Genomic DNA, 20040 nt, shown 5'->3' on the forward strand with positions numbered 1-20040 from the left:
AAAAACTAAAAAATATAGGAAAAATGTACAAAATTACTTTGCTTTGGGATCATCTGGTCCAAAACCGGACAAAGAGGCCGGAAACTGCAGGATTTGTGGCATTTATTTAAGCCAAAGGCAGAATTAATTTGGAAATTAGGAAATAATGAGATCTGTTTTAACCAAACACAAACACTGTAAAAAAACAAAAAACTTTAAAAAAAAAATTAAAAATACAGAAAAAAAATTACAAAAATAGAAAAAAAAATACTGATAAAGTACTCCAGGCTCCACCAATCAGGAAATCATCGTTAAAAATAAATGTAAATAAAAAAATGACAGGCCTGAACCATATAACCGATACTAAAACTAATCTCTACGTGATTAAATTGCTGTGGTTAAGCTTCTCTTTATTGTTAGAGGAGGAAATATTTAGCTGCTTAAAAGGCTTTTATATAACGTCAACATTTTTTAAAGACGCATCACAGACAAATAGTTTTGTGCAGATCCTGGTTGGTTTGTTTCCGTTTCCCGTCCCTGCGGGGACTTTCACGGTTGTCTTTACTACGAGGTCTCCATGCCACCAGGAGGCCTTTTAAAGGGTTTCACTTCCTGGACTTTCTGGTTTCTTGTGACCACGACAGCTGGAATCATTAAAATCAGCCCAATAATCAACAGGTCAAATCAGAGCAGAGAGAAACTAGCCCAGAGCTGTGGCCATCTCGCCTGGTATGATAAAAATGTTCCTGCAGAAACTCCAGCTGGACTAAATTTCTACCGGCATCATAAAAAAAAAAAGACATTATTGGGTTTTTGGACAATTAATCGCAACATAATCACAATTTAAAAAACTCAAGTTCCAAATCACAGAGGTCTGCAGTTTTTGATTATGTAACAATTAATGGATCAGACGTCGTTTAGGTAACAATTAATAGATCAGACGTCCTTTAGGTGTCATAATGTGTTTTTTTTTATTTTTTTATTATTATTCCTTTATTTAACCAGGAAAAGTCCCATTGAGATTAACAATCTCTTTTTCAAGGGAGTTTAAAGTTTAAACTGTTTAAACTGTTTAAAGCAGGTTTTCTCCACATGGAAGAGAAAAGAGTTACAGCAGTGAGCTAATCTAATTTTATTACTTGTTTTAGAGTTTATATAATCATACATTTTACCGGAAACTTCCAGGAATCTCACCACAGCATTAAGTAGCGGTCAGACTGTTTAATACATAGACTTGTTTGATGGCTGCACTTTATGTTCACCAAGGATTGATGTCCACCTCAATTAAAAGCTGTTCTCATGAATAATAATATTCTGATTAATAAAAAAACAGTCAAATTTCTTGTTTTAAATAGTTCTTGTTTACAATCATCTTTACCTACAGGCGATTTTTGTGGCTTCTGGTTAATGCAGAAAAAAGTCTGAATTAAATCGCAAATTTTGATTTTCGGTGAAATTGCACAGCCCTAATTGATATAACGCTGATTGCTCCACTGCACAACTGAGATTTATTTCAAATATAGACACAACACAACTAGATTTGTATGTCAGATTTGGACTTGGTTTTTGAAAACAAAACTCCTAAAAGACAATAAAACATCCAGATCTGGATGTTGTTGTCAAATACAGAAAAAAAAACCTGACTTGTCTTTGTTCGTTAAAAGAACTAAAACTGAGAGTGACCACTCTTTTCAGCTCCTAAATGTAAAAACAAACAGTTAATTTTAATCAAGTTGGATAATAAAATAACAACTGAATGCACTTCTAGTTTAGACATTACAGTCAGGCAGTCTGGTAGACAGCTCAGGGGTCCTATCAGGTAGTGACACAGTGTACCGTAATGCTCCTAATATCTGTGCTGCTAATTGCTAAGTCGTACTTACATATTTTAACAGATTATTTGAGCACATTGTACGACATAAAATCAATTCAGTAAGCACAATGGTGATCATATATAAGGCGCACCATAAATTTTTGAGAAGATTTAAGGATTTTAAGTGTGCCTTCTAGTCAGAAAATACGGTAGTTTCTGGACCAGAACACTAGGTTTAAAAAGGAGGAAAGCGTGACTAAGACATTGTTGATGGAGAGGACTGATTATAGGGAATGTTACTACCATCCTGGGTGACAAATGAGAATTATTTAGGTTGATTTTACAGTAAATTTCTTACTTATGGCTCCTTTAATGTTTGAATTAAAACTTCATCGTAGTGCTTTTGAATCTGAAGGTCAGACTTGAAGGAAAAACGGAAATCTTTAAAGCTTGATCCGTGCAGCTCTAGGCAAGGCAAGGCAAGGCAAATTTATTTATATAGCACAATTCAGTACAGAGACAATGCAAAGTGCTTTACATGATTAAAATATTGGAAAATAAAACAGAATAAAAGCAAGTAGGGATAGTGTAGAAACAAAAAAGAACATTTGAAAACAGTAAAACATTTTAACTTGAACATTCAAAGGCAATTCTAAACAAATGTGTTTTTAATCTCGATTTAAAGGAACTCAGGCTTTCTGCACTTTTACAGTTTTCTGGAAGTTTGTTCCAGATAAGTGGAGCATAGGAACTAAATGCTGCTTCTCCTTGTTTAGTTCTGGTTCTAGGTATGCAGAGTAGGCTGGAGCCAGAAGACCTGAGTGGTCTGGAGGGTTTATACGCTGATAACAAGTCTGTGATGTATTTAGGTGTTAACATTTAAACTGGGGAGCTCTTCTGCACATGTTTTTATATTTTTAACTTTCAACAAACTTTGCTATTTTCATGTGATTTTTGTAACATAAATAGCGACAGCGGAGAATCCGGTCAGATTCAGCTTTAAAACCTCGTCCAGGTTGTACTTTCTTTCACCGTGACGCTAGAGCAAACCTCACACTTTTCACACTTTTTTCTGAAGGTAAAAAAAGATAAAAAAAGCCCTGGCAGAGAAAGTTCTGGTCCGTTAAACGGAAAGCCGAGGGATGAAACCTGACGAACCGTGTTGTGGTCCAAAACCCCGAGGAATGCAAAAACTGCTCCATGCATGAAACAGATGCTTTGTAATAAAATGTGTTTGAGCCATCAGGTTCAGAACCGGAGCTGAAATGGGAAGCGGGGCAGAACCATAAAAAAAGGAAATCTGGGTCACTTGGATACAGAGCAGCTAATGGTCTTAGCATCAGAGATTAATAGGATCCAATTTTCAGCAACATAACGAGGCGTCTGGTTGGGTTTTTCCCTCCTCCGCCGCCTCCCTGATCCTCAGAGCGTCTCCTCTGCAAAGAGGAGCGACAGAAACAGAAAGCAGGGCCAGCCTGAGCCGCCTCTAATGGCTTCTGGATTTATTCCCGGCTATTATTACAGCCGGCGGAGCCATTCAGGTTCTCCTCAGAGGTCCTGGCATTTAAAAAAAAAAAAAAAAAAAAAAAAAAGACTGAGAAACACAACCTGACAACGGTCACCAAGGCAGGGAACACGGCGGCCATTTTTTTAATCCTGAGTCTCTTTAAAGAGGCGATAAACTCTTTGTTTGGTGGAATCTCCGCCTCCAGGCATCTGCAACTGCTCCTGAGGCATTTTCCGACGACCTGCAGGCTAAACATTTGCATTATTCCTCCTCAATGAACCTTTATGAGTCTTTAGCTGATTAATAAAAGAAGAAAAAAAAACAACAGGAAGAGATGGAAACAGGGTGAATTTCCAGCCTGGCTGCAGCTCTGCTTGTGTCTGTTGTCTTCTGCCACTCCTTCCCACGGCCCACACATGGTCTCCAGTGGGTTTCTGCCTCCCCACGTCGCCTCTACATCCACCTGAACAGCTGCTGCCAACTCCCTTTGAGTTTAAACACACCCTGGAGCCACTTTCTGCAGCTACTACGGACTTCTGTCAGCTTATAAAACCTTGATTGTTTTCCTTCTGCATCCTTTCACCTCTTTATTGCATGTTACCTTTGAGATGTCCCCAGATAAAACGGCAGCCAAATGACATGCAGTCATAGCAGATTTGCTTTCGCCTGAACACAAACTAAACTTCTGGGCTGGTTTATTGTTGACACGCTGTTTCCTGCGTTCTCGGCGAACATTATCAGCGGCTCTGCAGACATCCATCCGTTCGCCGCTAAATGACAGCTTGACATCTCGGCGCATCGGCAGCAGGAAACACCAAACTGCTGTTTGACATCTTTTCTTTCTCTGTGGTTGGTGAGAGTTGTCTGAAGTTGGTCAAAGTTTGCCGTTTTTCGCTGAAAGCTGCATTCGTGTGTCAGATGTGGGTTTTTAAGCGACGGATTAATCCTAGTCACAAGTTTCCAGCAGCCAAACATGAACCTGAACTCATCAGGACTGCTCTAATAAACATTTAGTGGAAGGCGGATTCTATTAAAATGGACCGCACGGCGCCAAAAGATCAGAGCAATTCTTGTTTTAAATCATCTGTGCTATAATCACCATATGTGCAATAACTCACATTACCAACATCTCTAGATTATCCATTGATTCAATCAATTTAACATCGTTTACTTAGATCTTAAACTTCACAACTTTGAACATCATGTTTATTTACTTTTATGTGCCTATTTCTTGTGTGGTTTAGTTAGTGTCTATTTATATATATTTCTATAATTTATTGTGCCTTAATATAGGAACTGAATGCTGGGCGACAATTTTTCACCAAGCTAAAGAATAAATACAAGACGCACATGGACTTAAAACATTCTCATGATATCTTGTGGTACTTTTGTGATAATGAATAATTGATAATGAAAGCTTTCCACTAAACTGCTAAAGAACTTCTACAGAGCTACAATAGAAAGCGTTTTATGTATCAGCACAACTGTGTGGTATGCCACTGAATGTCCTCATTGTGGGACAATAAATGTGACTGTCAGCACCTCCCACCTGGTGAAGAAGGCCCAACAACAGCTCTTCTTCCTCAGGAAACTGAAAAGGTCTGGACTTTCCACTAAACTGCTAAAGAACTTCTACAGAGCTACGATAGAGAGCGTTTTATGTATCAGCACAACTGTGAGGTATGGGAACTGCACAGTCCAGGAGAGGAAGGACCTAGCATGGGTGGTGAGAACAGAGCAGGGGATTATGGGATGCCATCTGCAGGATCTGGACTCAGTTTATGCAGAACAAGTCCAAAGAAGGACCAGACACATCTCCACTGATCCCCCCACCCAGGGTAGTTGTGTTTGTCTCTCTCCCATCACCTAAACGCTTCAGAAGCCTCAAAGCCAGAACTAATAAACTTATAAACAGCTTCTTCCCCAAGAGCTGTGAGGGCAATCGCCCCCTGCTGAGCAGTTTATGGTCTATTTGTTACAATCAATCTACTGTTATTGCCTTTTTGCACACGCTTACTCTCAGTAACATCAAACTGCACCTTTCTGTAAATGAAGCCTCAGGATCACTGCACAAAAACTACCTCAGATGCAGTAAAATCCTTTAAAAAAATATACTCACGGAATGCAAAGACGCTTATTTATAACAATGAGTGCTTACTTACCATTTTACACACCTATGAAGTCGTTATTAGCGGTTAATTAATTAATTTATAGTCTGAATTTAGCATTTTTCTAAATTAAATCTGCAGCGAACAGAACCAGAACGAGAGATTCTTCCAAAGCGCGGCTCAAACAAAAACGTTGCCTTCACTTTCGATCATACAGCAACAAAAACAGGGGCTTTTATTATGAAAGGCGTGACAGGAAGTAGTGGCTGTTGAACCGTAAACAGGAAATCAAAGTTCTGACCAGACAAATGACAGAAGAAGCTGTAATTTTCCCTCTGGGAAAAGCCGGTAACATCAAGGTAACACATGGTGACAATAAAGCCATGATTCTTGAATAAAGGTATTTCTTATCTTATTGTGTCAAGATAAATCCAATTTCTAATCATGAGAAGAAATCTTTCACCATAATGTGACCCCTCCCCCCCCCCCAGATAAGCGGGTATAGACAATGGACAGATATAACTTACAGCAACAATAATCTAAGAGGATTTATGAGTTTGTTTTGGTCACTTCTGCTCCTCAAAGTCAAAACCCTGAACCACCAAAGCGACTTGCAGTAAGCAGGACCCATTTATTTTCATTACTTAATGCTTTTAATGACCACAATAGGCAGAAGTCTGTCCAGCGGTGAGAGAAGGCCCTGTTAGCTCCTCTCTCCTCGGCCTGCAGATGTGGTTAAAAGCATCTGGTCGGCCGATCAAAGAGCACGCAGCATCCAGCTCAGACAAATAAGAACCAGACCATTTGGAGAGATTAAAATAAGTAAAAACAACTATTTAAAATGGGGTTCAAACTGAACAGGAAGCTAATAAAAGAGAAGCTAGAATCAGAGTTATGTGCCCTGGTTTGCTTGCACCAGTTAATAATCGTGCAGCAGCGTTTTTTGTAGCAGCTACAGATTTCTGACCGACGCTGGAGCCTCTGAGCCACATCTGTCCAACAGGATGAGAAACGTCAAAGATAAATTAACCGTTCACTCATATATGAAGCCACGTTGTGTTTGTTTCTTAGCGTTCAGCATTAAAAAAAAAAGAATTAGAAAAGCTGGATCACTTTCTCCTGACCGTTAACACTCTCGGGTTCAGATGACGAACTCAGTGACTTCCTCAGATCGGCTCCACAGCAGCTGCTGCTTCACCGCCTCACGTATTCGTGGGAAACGAACCTCGAGTTGGACCTCATCGCCCAGTTTGATGCCATCACAACAACAGACCACCTGCAGCGAGAGCGACAGGCTTCCCTCGACCCCGCAGAAGAATCTGGGTCACCAGAAACACGATCAGGTGTTGGAGCGGAGAGACGCTGAGCTGAGCCTGAGAACCAGACGGCGTTCCTGTGGACCGCCTCATCGCGACATGCAGGAAACGTTCCTTACAGCGGTGTAGCTTCGTGTTTCCCACCCAGCTGCTGCTGGATCGGCAACAGCCTTCACTGAAGGCCTGGAAACAGCCAGAAACTCGCAGATCTGAAGGCCCAGCAGTTCATGAATGCATCGTTTTTATTAGAGATGCACCGATCCGATACACAGATCGGATATCGGCTCCGATATCGACCAATTAGCTTAATCGGATATTGGATAAATGACAATCGAGCTTTCCGATCCAATAATCTATTGTTTTTTTATCATCATTATGGTCATTATTATAATAATAAATAATAATAATAATAATAATAATAAGTAATTTTATTTCAGGGCGCCTTTCGAGGAACACAGGTACTCCGTACAAAGAGAGAAATAAAACACAAGACAGAAAAAAAAACAAGCAATAAAACTGAAATAAAAATAATAAAGAACGCAAAAGTGTATGTTATGTTGGATATGCAATTCGGACGCGGTTTGTCTTGAGTCTAGCTTTAAAAAACAGAAAGTGTTTAAGTGTTACCTGATTGGGAGGACGTGAGTTCCAGAGATTAATATCAAACACGGCGATCTAGTTTTATGTTTGAAACAACGGTTACATTATCGCCTAGCAGAGCAGCTAGCGACGAGCAAACGCAGAACAACAGGGAGCCATTTAGAAACTTTTAAATCTTGATACGTCAACAAGTCCGACCACAACATGCAGCATCTGCTATGGGTAAGTTGGGAGGGGTGGTTGGTAAGTTCAACCCCACAAACTTAAATAAGCACCTCCTAAAGCACCATGCTAAAGAACCTCTGTTAACAATGTCAAGCCTGATGCCTTCACTCACATGCCAAGCAGTTCATTCACCAGAAATATCGGATCGGTATCGGCCGATACGCTCAGTCCACGTATCGGTATCAGATTGGCTCGGAAAAAAACTGGATCGGTGCATCTCTAGTTTTTATTAGGGCTGGACGATATAGGAATAAAAGCATATCGATAAAATAGAAATATTGATCCACAGAATTATCAACAAATTCAAAAACATGTATTTTAAGTGCAGCCCTGGCCATTTAATGCTATTGCTTAGCAACCTATTTTTAAATAAAGACACAAACACTGAATTCAACCAACTTTTTACCAGAAGTTTTTAAAAAAGCAAAAAGAATGCATGCTCTTTGAACTCTTTGAAGAGGGCGGAGCTTGGTTCCTGGGTCTGCGTTGTGATTGCTTGGGAGGATGTAATGACTGTAATATTAACCTAGATGGCTAGAATTCATAAGGAAGGAAAACTTTTATTCTATTGAACTTTTTACTGACCATTTCTTTCTATCGATCAATATATATTGTTATTGAATTATCGTCCAGCTCTAGTCTTTAATGGCTGGAAAAGTATTTTGTACCTACAAACTCAAAAAAACATCCATCCAGTTATTGTCCTTCGGCTGTCACCATAACAAATTTTGCTGGACGATAAATTGCTCCAGAAATGATTGCGATAAACAATGGTATTTTCAACTAACGTAATGATAATGGCAAAATAATGTTGTACATTACTGCCCTTTCTGACAAGTATGTTTTCCCAGGCAATTTACATTGGGTGTCAAATGTTTCCAACATCTTTTGAAATGCTGGTTTTTCAACTTAATTAAACATTTCTTTACAGATGAAGCAATTACAAACAAACCAACTCCAAAGTGTTCCCACGCTGCTGCGTTCGGTTCTGAAACAGATTCCATCTTGTTGTTTAGGGCTGGATGATAATTCAATAACAATATGTATTGATCGATAGACAAAAATGGTCAATAAAAAGTTCAAAAGAATAAAAGTTTTCCTTGTGTTCTAACCATGCAGGTTAATATCCTCCCAACCAATCACAATGCAGACTCAGGAATCAAGCTCCGCCCCCTTCAGAGAGCACACAACCTTTTTCTCTTTTTTTGAAAAACTTGTAGTTTTGGTAAAAGGTTGGTTTAATAAAGGGTTGAGTTTGAATTCAGTGTTTGTGTCTGTATCTAAAAATAGGTTGCTAAGCAAAAATATATGTTTTGAGTTTGTTGATAATTATTGACATCGGTCATCATGATTTCTATTTTATCGATACGCTTTTTTTCCATATCGTCCAGCCCCAACAAGAACATCTGAAAACGAAGCTCTGGAAAAATAAACCCTCTAGATTAAGACTGAGCTGCAGCTTTAACATCAGGCAGCGAAATAAGCCGCAGTTATCCTCATTAATGTGAACGAAAGCAAAAGAAGCATCATGTCGTCTTTAAAGCTTAACGAAGGAAATGAGATGAAGACGGGATCAAAAGGTGTGAAAATCTTCAAGCCTTCCCTGTGGGGAGACGTTTGCCTCGGTGTGAACTCAGACCCAGGAACAAACGCGCTCCGTACCCGAGAGGAGCAGAGGTTAGAAAGGTTATAAAGGGTAGAAAGGTTATAAAGGTTAGTAAGGTTATAAAGGTTATAAAAATTATAAAGGTTATAATAACGGTTATAAAGGGTAGAAAGATTATAAAGGTTATAAAAATTAGAAAGGTTATAAATGTTATAAAGACCCCAGCAGAGCCGGCCAGCAGCAAAGCTACGCTAAAACCTAGGGCTGCACAATTAATCGCATTTGCAATATAATCGCAATTTAAAAAACTCTATTTCCAAATCACAGAGGTCTGCAGTTTGTGTCTATGGAACAATTAGGGAATTAGACACGTCCTTTAGGTGTCAGTAAAATGTTTAAAGTGGGTTTGCTCCACATGGAAGGGAAGACAGTTTCAGCAGTGAGATAATCTAATTTTATTACTTGTTTTAGAGTTTATATAATCAATACTTTTTTACCAGAACATTTCAGGAATCTCACCACAGTATTAAGTTCTGGTCAATCAGTTTAATACATAGACTTGTTTGTTGGTTGGACTTTATGTTCAACAAGGATTGATGTCCAAATCAACTAAAAGCTGTTCTATTGAATAATATTCTGATTAATAGAAACATTAAAAGTTCTTGTTTTAAATAGTCCTTGTTTACAAACATCTTTATTTAGAGGCCATTTTTGTTGCTTGTGGTTAATGCAGAGAAAAGTCAAAATCAAATCGCAATTTTTGTTGAAATATATCGTAGGCAGAACGCAATCATTTCTGCTGCGAGTTCAGACGCAGCAGCTCTTTTAGCACCTGATCTACACAGTGGCGAAACAGATTGATTTGTTGTTTGTATGCGTTTAAAAAGACATGATAAATTAAACTAAAAAAATAATAATAATCGCATTAAATCGCAATTTTAAGATAAAAAATAAAATTGCAATTAGATTACGTTCTAAAATCGTTCAGCTCAACTAAAACCCCAGAGGCAGCCTGAGCGTCAGGCGGGGGGTGAAAAAGTCAACAGATAACAAGAGAAAGGATGCAAACGAGTCCAAAGTTTAATCTCTGGCCTGCAGACCTGATTGAACGTCTGACAACGTACAGCGCGGAAAAGAGACGCAGCAAAATCTATTTGGCTGCTCAGAGAACAACCACAAGAGCAACAAAGTTCAGATCTAATCAGCTTTTACGTGACAAACATTACCCTGTAACACCCCCCCCATACAGATACAGTAAAGTGGGACCGGAGCAACCGCCCCCCACTGACACCCACACACACTTCTTCTTTAAATGGAACATCTTCATGTTTTGTTTCAATGTGCGTAGTAGAAAAAAAAAAAAACACATTTATGTGTCTAAAACTGTGATGTAATAAGAAACAGACAGTAAATAAACTATTTAATCTCAGCCGGACGCCTGATGAAAGCCCCACAGCAGGATCTTTACCGTGCAGAAAAAAAAAAACAAAACAAAGATTTACGGTAATCACGCCGTACGTGACGGATGCAGCTGCGGGCTGACCCAAACTCACCGACACACATTTCCACAACGCACACAGCCGCTCTGACACGAAGGAGCTTTGTTATCGTCTGCAGTTACAACCAGGCTGAGGAAACAAAGAAACTGCTTCACAAATATAGATGCAATCTGACGCCGCACCTGATATATATAAAAAAAAAAGGAGATTTATGTCGTTTGCAGACGTTGTACAGGAGAAGCTGTGCAGCAGCAGCAGCAGCAGCAGCAGCAGCAGCTCCCTCCTGGCTGCGTTCTCTCCACACCAACACATACCAGGGCTGCTGCATATTTCATGAAACCATGCAGAAAAACACTAATTTACCAGTTCACTGCAAAAAAAAGGCAACAGGCTGCACCGCACGTTCGGTCCCGGCCGACCCGAAAAGCTTCCTTCCCCCCCAGGGGAACAAACCGGCAGGTAAAGCGTGGCGGCAGCTCACCAGGTCGTCCAGGACGGTGACGGGGAAATCAAACATGCACATCTTGACGGGCTGAGCCAGCGCTCTGTGCAGGCTGAACAGGGACCTGCCGTCCATGCTGCGCCGCCGCAGCCGCCGCCGCCACCGCCTGGCAGCAGCCGCCGCCGCTCACCTGCGGCCGGCAGACGTGCAGCGAGGAAACGACGGGGATGGTTAGCGGACGAAGAAGAGGAAGAGGAAGGGAGTCCCCCGCTGCCTCTCACCAGACCTGACACCGACTGAGAGAGAGGAGAGGAACACCTCCACGTCCTCATCCCTCCTCCTCCTCCTCCTCCTCCTCTTCCTCTTCCTCCAGCGGGGACCGGCTCGGCTGTCAGCAGCTGCTCTCTCCGTCTCCTGGAGGCGATTGCCCAACAGCTCGGAAACCTGCCTCCAGCCGCTACGCCGCGGTGCGCAGTGCGCTCGCTTTCCTCGCCGCAGACATCAGACCCGCGTCCGCCGGACGGGAGGAGAGGAGAGAGCCCAGGAGGAATTCATCTCTGCTTCGTTACGCCGCCGCGATCTAATCGGAGGGGATGGAGCGGCTCTGCCCAGCTGCCAGAGAGCCAGTGGAGACGGAGCGGGGCGACTCCCTCCTGAGGCTGGGGATCCGCCTCCTCGCTCATCAACGCCACCAGGAGACGCGGACGCGCTCGTATCCGGACCAGTTCAGCACGCTTAATGAAAAAAAAAAAAGGGTTTTCCCCTGTTCACGTCGTCTGAAGGGGGGGCCAGAAATCTGTGTTTATGAGCATCGTTGGATCCTTTAAGGTCCACACTGCAAAACGGGAGCTAAAAGCAAGTCAAATTTTCTTAAAATTTGTGTATTTTTCCTTGATTTTAGCAGCTAAATAAGACTATTTACCAATGGAATGAGAATCTCTACCCCTAAAATTGGATAATCAGGCATCCTGCACTTGAAATAAGATGAAGGAAATGAGTTGTTCTTATTTTAAGTGCGAAAATCTCATTCCATTGGCAAACAGTCTGATTTACAAGCTCAAACCAATGAAAAATGCACTAATTTTAAGAGGACTTCACCTGCTTTTAGTTCCCTTTTTGCAGTGCAGCTGCTGCAGAGCGTCGCTCCGCTTCGTGCATCCAGAGACAGACGCTCTACTGTGCAACATGGAGCTGTGGGGCATGAAGGGGGAAAAATTCAGAAGCTCCCACAAACCCAGCAAGCGACCGCCTTCTATCAGCCCCGGTGGCAGAAGATGCTGAGCAAGAACCAGAGAGTCGTAAAGTAACCACACTGCAAGAAAGCAAGTAAAATGTTCTTGAAATGTGTGTATTTGTCCTTGATTTGAGCAGCTAAATAATGAAATAAGATGTTTGCACTTAAAATAAGAACAATTCATCTCCATCATCTTATTTCAAGTGCAGGATGTCTAATTGATCTTATTTTAGGGGTAAATATACTCATCTCATTGGCAAATAGTTGTACGTAGCTGCTCAAATCAAGGAAAAATACACTAATTTCAAGAAAATTTTACTTACTTTTAGTTCCCTTTTTGCAGTGCGAGAGAACCGGGGGGTCGTGGTGGTTCCCACCGAGAGCAGGAAGAGGCCCACAGCATCACTCCTCTCACCACACAAGCAAACAGTCATGGTGTTAAAACTGTAAATCTGTCCTGAAGGCTGAAAGACGTACGTCTGCACTTTAAAACGGGCAGAAGTCACGCCTCGCCGCGACGCAGTGAATCAGAAATCTGTCCAACCCGGCAGCAGGGCTGAGATCTCACAGATGGCTAATTGGTGAAGTAATTAAGAGATTTCTGCCACACAACAAACAAACAGTCAGGTGAGCTCTACAGGTAGGCCAGCAAACCTTTAACCTTCTGGAGAAGCAGAGGTCGGGGCTTCCTGATGCTTTTCCTTTCACATCCGTCTATTTAGTCTGATTCAAACGGTCGTTTTGTTTAAAGCTTTCCACCAAAGCCGACTCTGATCCACTGCTGTCGACTAATCAGGCAGCATCTTCCCGACTCTCTCTCTCTCCTAGAGCTGGACGATAATTCAATAATGATAAATATCGATCCATAGTTGTATGTCGATGATAGAAAAAAGACAATAAAAAGTTCAATAAAATAACAGTTTTTCTTCTTTATGTATTCTAGTCATGTAGGTTAATATTATCGTCATTACATCCTCCCAACCAATCACAACGCAGACCCAGGAACTAAGCTCCGCCCCCTTCAAAGAGTTCAGAGAGAACACGTTCTTTTTTTCTTTTTTAAAAACTTGCAGATTTGATAAAACAGTTGGTTGAAAAAAAATGGTTGAGTTTGAATTCAGTGTTTTTGTCTGTATCTAAAAAAGAGGTTGCTAAGCAACAGCATAAAATGGTCAGGGCTGTACTTAAAATCTATGTTTTGAATTTGTTGATAATTATCGATATTGATCCATATGATTTCTATTTTATCAATACGCTTTTGCTCCATATATCGTCCAGCCTTGCTTTCTCCTCCCATCATCGCCTTTCAGCTTCAGCATCTTAGCCACATTAACGTGACTTAGAATGTTTCTCTTTTGCTCCGTTTCCATCTGTATTTTAACACTTTTTTTGCTGAACTTTAGAGCTTTTTATTTCGTATTTCTTTTGGTTTTTCCTTTCTTGTCCTGTAAAGTTTTTGGAGTCCCTCTAACTGCAAAATAAAAACCTTACTTTCATGTAAAGGTGCTCATTATATCCAACCTAAAATTGCAAAAAGCAATCGCAGATATTGGGATGATGAGGGAGATTCAACGCGTTGCGCAGCTCTAATCGGACTGAACTGGACTGGATCTGGACGTGAATCGACTAATAAAGAGCTTTAAATTAATGTAAACGTCTGACACTCCAGATGCCATCATCATCATGAGCTGACACACAGCAAAAACGGATCTAAAAATAAGCAAAATGTTCTTAAACATAGTGTTTTTGTCCTTGATCTGAGCAGGTAAATATGATCATTTGCCAATGGAATGAGTATATTGATGCCTAAAATAAGATAATTAGACATTCTGCACTTGAAAATAAGATGTTGGAGATGAGTTGTTCCTATTTAAGTGCAAAAGTCTTATTCTATTGGCAGATTATCTTATTTACCTGCTCAAATCAAGGACAGATACACTAATTTTAAGAACATTTTACTTATTTTTTGTTCCGTTTTTGCATTGCAGACTTATTTTACCATAAATATGTAACTCACTACAAAAAGCAAACTTAAAAAGTAAGTAAAATCTTCTTGAATTGAGTGTATTTGTCCTTGATTTGAGCAGAAAATTAGGATTCACTGCCAATTTTGTCCCCTAAAATAAGATCGTTTAAACTTTCCTGCTCAAACCAACAAATGCACTCATTTGAAGAAGATTTTACTCTGAGTTCCCTTTTTTTGCAGGAACACTTTTCTATAAACCAAATCTGGCATCCTGTGACGGTAAGACCTAAATTTAAGCTTTTTTTTGCTCGTCAGCGATCTCCACAATCATTCATTACGCCACCAGAAAGAAACGACACAATAAAAAAAAAAAACACGCAGCTTCTCGGCAGCGGAGGCTGTTAACAGAAAAACTCTGCAGCTGCTTCCTTTGGTCGCCTTTAGCTGAGGATTCCCCAGCAGAGAACGCTTCTTATCACGTCTGCAGCTCTGAGCCCACATTTTACCTCAAACTCCACGTCATGTAGGTCAGACGGCTTTTAACCCAAATGGCCGAGCGACGACAGGAAGGAAGCGCAGGTTGTTGTTTTTTTCAGAACTGCGTCTTTAATCTGCGTTTTAATCTCAGCCTAAAAGTCTCAAACTGAACTCATTTTAGCGTCATCGTCTGTGATATTCAGCCGTTTTTGTTTCTTTTTTACGCTCTAAGCTAATATTTGCATCTTTAGAGGACGGCTGCTTTAAATAATTCAGCCGTTTTCAAGCTTTGTGGTCTTAAAGAATTTAAAATCTAGCCCTCCTTCAGATGCAAATGATGCTCGGCGTGTGGACTTAAGAGCGCCGCGGCGAGCGGAGACGAGCCGCCGCCGCTTTAGAGGAGGGGAAACGCGCGGCGGAGGAAGGAGGAAGGAGATGGAGTGAAGCTGCAGCTGAAGGAGGAGAACGTGAGGCTCTGAGCCGCCGCTGGGAACCGTTTTCAGATGCAGAGGCCGTCCCACGGCTGAATACTGCGAGAGAGCGGCTGTCATGGAAACAGGGAGGCAAAGCCGGGCCTCCATTGGCTCTTCGGCTCACTCCCCCTCCTCTTCCTCCCTCCTCTACAGACACCCAGCAGCCAGGACAGGAAGCCAGAGAGCGACCTGCAGGTCCGCTTCCTGCAGAGGAACACCAGTGGTCAGATCATGTGAGACGAGCGAATTTGAACCCGTTAAACGCAGGAAAACCCAGAAATACGTCCAGGCCTGAGAACAGAGACACGTTAAAACGTCGTTTACTGAAGCCTGAGCTCTGTTTCCTCCACAAACAGCTGATATTACACAACATTAAAGGCCCAGTCACCATACGACGCCTGTAGTTCACTCTGGATGCATAAAAAAAGGTTTTCTGATTAAATGATCACACCCTGTTGGCTTGTTATGTTCTATTCTTGCGTTTTAATCGTCGCTGTTGCTCTATTTGTTATAGAATGAAGCACCTTTGTGTTTATTTACCAGAACCAGGACCAACCAACCTGGTCAACCAAGACTAGGAAACCAGAGAGACAACACTAAGTAAAACAAGGAGCAGCAATGGAGCCAAAGGAGGTCACCATCTTGTTTTCTGATGGCGCCGCGGTACAACCAGACGATGGAGAATGTTTATGTCCTCTGAGCCGGTGGAAAGTTCTTTTCAGGCTCAAAATAAACATCGGTCGGCCGATATTTTGGGTGATATTTGCGTTTTTTGTTGTTGTATGGGCATCGGCCGATCCGTGTGATGCATCATTACACCTGGCCTCCTCTTCGTCCTGTTAACAGAGGAACTATGGCTGCTGCAGCACAGCTACAGGCGGCAGGAACTTAGAAAAGCAGCATTTTCACACTCCTTTTCCTCCCTGCTGGCTGCTTTCTGCAGCGAGGCTCTCCTTTATGCAGAACATCACGGCTGCCAGCATGTTGTGATGTTTTCAGCGGAGGGGTTCAGATTAAACGCCACCAAGATCAGGATTTAATGTTAGAGCTGCAGGAAGCGTGTTGAGTCCAACATCAATGATCACAAAGAACAGGTCGAACGCAACATTTAGCAGGTTGTCACATTTTAAGAGTCCTGTATTTATTCCAGGAAGGCATTCGGTCACTTTGGCTGGAGTCTCCCTGACTCTGATAAATCAGAGCTGATACAGATTTCAGCGACAGAGACGCTAAAATGCTGCCGGAGCGAAGAGGGGACGTCATGATTACAGAAAACAGGGAGAAAAATCTGGGAAAATCACGTCACGTGTTTCCTGAATTATTTTAAGATCAAAAAGTTTTGTTGGATTAGTGCTTAAAAGACTACAGGAAGGGAACTTCATCCTCTTTCAGCTTAAAATACAGGTTAATGGGTGTTTTTTTTTTTCGTTAAAAAGGAGAGATTTGTAAAGCCAGATGTAATCCTTTCCATGTAAAGCTCATGTTCTTTTTCTACCTCCCATGTGTCTGAAGATGGAGGACAAACCAACCTGAGTCCTGATACGAAGAACTGAGAGACGTGATTATACAGGACTGTCTCAGAAAATTAGAATATAGTGATAAAGTTCTTTATTTTCTGTAATGCAATTAAAAAACATGAAATGTCATACATTGTACATTCATTACAAATCAACTGAAATATCGCAAGCCTTTTATTGTTTTAATATCGCTGATTATTGCTTACAGCTTAAGAAACCCAAATATCCATCTCAAAATATTAGAATATTGTGAAAAAGTATACTAGTAGGATATTCAACTAATCACTTGAATCGTCTAATTAACTGGAAACACTGCAGGGTTTCCTGAGCCTTGTAAAACACTCAGCTTGGTTCAGTAAACTAAATCACAAGTATGGTAGTGGTTAAGAGACGACATCAGATTCTCACAGTAACTGGTGTACTGACCATGGCATTACTGTCCTTGATTGGCCTGCCAATTCCCCTGACCTGAACCCCATAGAGAATTTGTGGGCTATTGTGAAGAAGAAGCTGAAAGACACCAGAGCCAACAATGCAAATGAGCTAAAGGCCGCTATTGAAGCATCCTGGGCATCCATAACACCTCAGCAATGCCACAGGCTGATTGCCTCCATGCCACGCCGCATTCATGCACTAATCTGTGCAAAAGGATTCCCAACCAAGTACTGAGTGCATTAATGGACATTTTCAAATGTTTGATTTTGTTTTGCTGTTAGAATTTTTTTTTACTTGGTCTGAGGAAATATTCTAATATTTTGAGATAGGATATTTGGGTTTCTTCAGCTGTACGCCATAATCGGCGATATTAAAACAATAAAAGGCTTGCAATATTTCAGTTGATTTGTAATGAATCCAGAATGTATGACATTTCATGTTTTTTAATTGCATTACAGAAAATAAAGAACTTTATCACAATATTCTAATATTCTGAGACAGTCCTGTAAATGTGTCAGGGGAGCAAACCGAGGGAAATCCTCCGGTCGGCACTAAATGAGAAAGTCGGCCGGAGCATCTGGAGAGGAGCAGGACGGACGCTCTGCTCCGCCTCACCGGTGACTCCGTCCTGCTTTCAGCTTCTTCAGCCAGAAGCGTTTCAAGGACGAGTCTTTCTGACGCAACAACCGAACTAATGTAGCAAACAAAAGCAAATGGAAAAAACCCTCGGGAATAAAAAACGCAGCGAGGAGAAGTCGGTTCCTCACCACATTCCATCAGACAAAAGGAGGCCGATACGCTCAGAGCGGAGTCAAGGTTGGAAACGCAGAGAAAAAGAAACAAAAAAAAAAAGAAATCTTTTTTTATCTCAGAACCCCACGCTGGCCGGAAAAAGACGGATTTGGAAACGCAGCGACGGGAGATAAGCATCAAGGAGGCCAGCGACGGGAAGCGGAGGTCAACACGGAGGAGACAGCAGAGCAACCTGTGACCCAGATTCTTCTCCTCACAGAACCCGGCGGCTCGTTTCAGGACTTTAAGGAAAGCAACGTGGAATTAGACTGGATTTAGCAGCTTTACAGAAACAAGAATCACCTTCAGATCTGAGCTAAAGCCGCACATCCTGGTGTCAATCTGCCGCTTAGAGACACGGCTGCCAGGTTCTGGTGGAACCGCTTAGAACACGGGTGTCCAAACTGTGGCCCGGGGGCCACAATGCAAAAAGGGAACTAAAAGCAAGTAAAATTTTATTGAAATTAGTGTATTTTTCCTCAATTTGAGCAGCTAAATAAGACTATTTGCCAATGGGATGAGTAATTTGACCCCTAAAATAAGATACTTAGATATCCTGCACTTGAAATAAGATTATGGAGATGAATTGTTCTTATTTTAAGTGCAAACATCTTATTCCATTGCCAAATAATCTTGTTTACTTGCTCAAATCAAGAAAAAATACAAAAATATCAAGAAAATATTACTTACTTGAGTTGCCTTTTTGCAGTGCATCTGTGGCCCCTGTGCTGATTCTGTGCGGCCCTTCAACTCTAAAGGACTCCGACTGAATTTCATTATTTTATTATTTCAGATGGAAACTTTTTATTTTTAATTGGGATAAATCTATTATAGACAAGTTAAAATCTTACAATTGGATGTTTGATTGAATGTTCAGCCCAACATAAAACATCTGTCTTTTAATAAGCACACTTTTTACATTTGCTTTAATTTCATAGTAAATAGGGAGACTTTGGTGCCTTAAAATCTGATTGGAATTCATTTAATAAAATAGGCTGAATAAAGTTTAATATATTTTCTTAGAATGATCATATTCTGCAAGGCAGGGTTAGTATTTTTGGTTTTGTTATTTATTTTTTTTAACAATTTTGGCCCAATAGCGGAAAAGTTTGGACACCGTTGGCTTAGAACAAGAGACCCGACTCAGCAATACAACTCCTGATGTAAATAAACACAGAATGCAACGATTTCTGAATAATTTTCAGCCTAAATTCAATTAAATACACGACAAAGAGCGAATATTTAAAGTTCTAACTGAAAAACTTTATTGTTCTTTTGCAAACATTCGTTCATGAATTGGGACGCCTGCAACGCGTTCAATGACTGCTGGGACTTTTAGCAACAAGATCTGCAAAAGAACGATAAAGTTTGTCAGCATGAACTGTAAATATCTGCTCTTTCTCATATATTTAACTGAATTTAGGATGAAAAGTATTCGCAAATCATTGCATTCTATTTTTATTTACATTGTACACGACGCCTCGCCATCATCGGAAATCTTGTATTAATGTATAAATCGATTAAACGGCTTAACGACCGCTCGTTTCAGGACTTTAAGGAAAGCGGTGTGGAATTAGACTGGATTTAGCACCTTTGCAAAAACATTTAAAAAAAATGGGTTATTTTAAATTTAAAAAAAAAAAAAAAAATCACATTCAGATCTGAGATCTAAAGCCACACATTCTGGTGTAACTCTGCTGCTTAGAGACACCTCTACCGGGTTCTGGTGGAACCGCTTAGAACAAGAGACCCGACTCAGCAATACAACCTCTGATGTAAATAAACACAGAATGCAACGAATTCTGAATAATTTTTAGTCTATATTCAATTAAATACACGACAAAGAGCGGATATTTAAAGTTATAGCTGAAAAACGTTATTGTTCTCAACCCATCTAACCTCCAATAAACTCTCAGAAACTGAGCTGTGTGTGTGGTTGTGTTCAGGTTCATCAGGACAACTCCTGACACAGACGTTTGGCACATTTTTGGTTTCTGTGACATGTTAAACGCATTGAACCAAATGCACTTTATTTTCCTGTTAATATATCA

At 40.9% G+C, this 20040-nt stretch overlaps 1 protein-coding gene across 2 annotated transcripts in view; it reads right to left on the minus strand.

Moving 5' to 3' along the window:
- Nucleotides 1-20040, minus strand: part of LOC105924144 (ral guanine nucleotide dissociation stimulator) — a 75032-nt gene that overhangs the window by 52161 nt on the left and 2831 nt on the right. Inside the window, exon 1 of one of the 2 annotated variants that reach the window (XM_036144324.1) lies at nucleotides 11135-11697. The exons of the other annotated variant lie outside the window; for it this stretch is intronic. Coding sequence (XP_036000217.1) covers nucleotides 11135-11230 — 96 coding nt within the window. The 5' untranslated portion in view covers nucleotides 11231-11697. Of the gene's footprint in view, nucleotides 1-11134; nucleotides 11698-20040 lie in introns of those variants that run through there. 2 annotated transcript variants of the gene reach the window in all.

Source organism: Fundulus heteroclitus, chromosome 12, assembly GCF_011125445.2.
Source record: "Fundulus heteroclitus isolate FHET01 chromosome 12, MU-UCD_Fhet_4.1, whole genome shotgun sequence".
Taxonomy (NCBI): Eukaryota; Metazoa; Chordata; class Actinopteri; order Cyprinodontiformes; family Fundulidae; genus Fundulus; species Fundulus heteroclitus.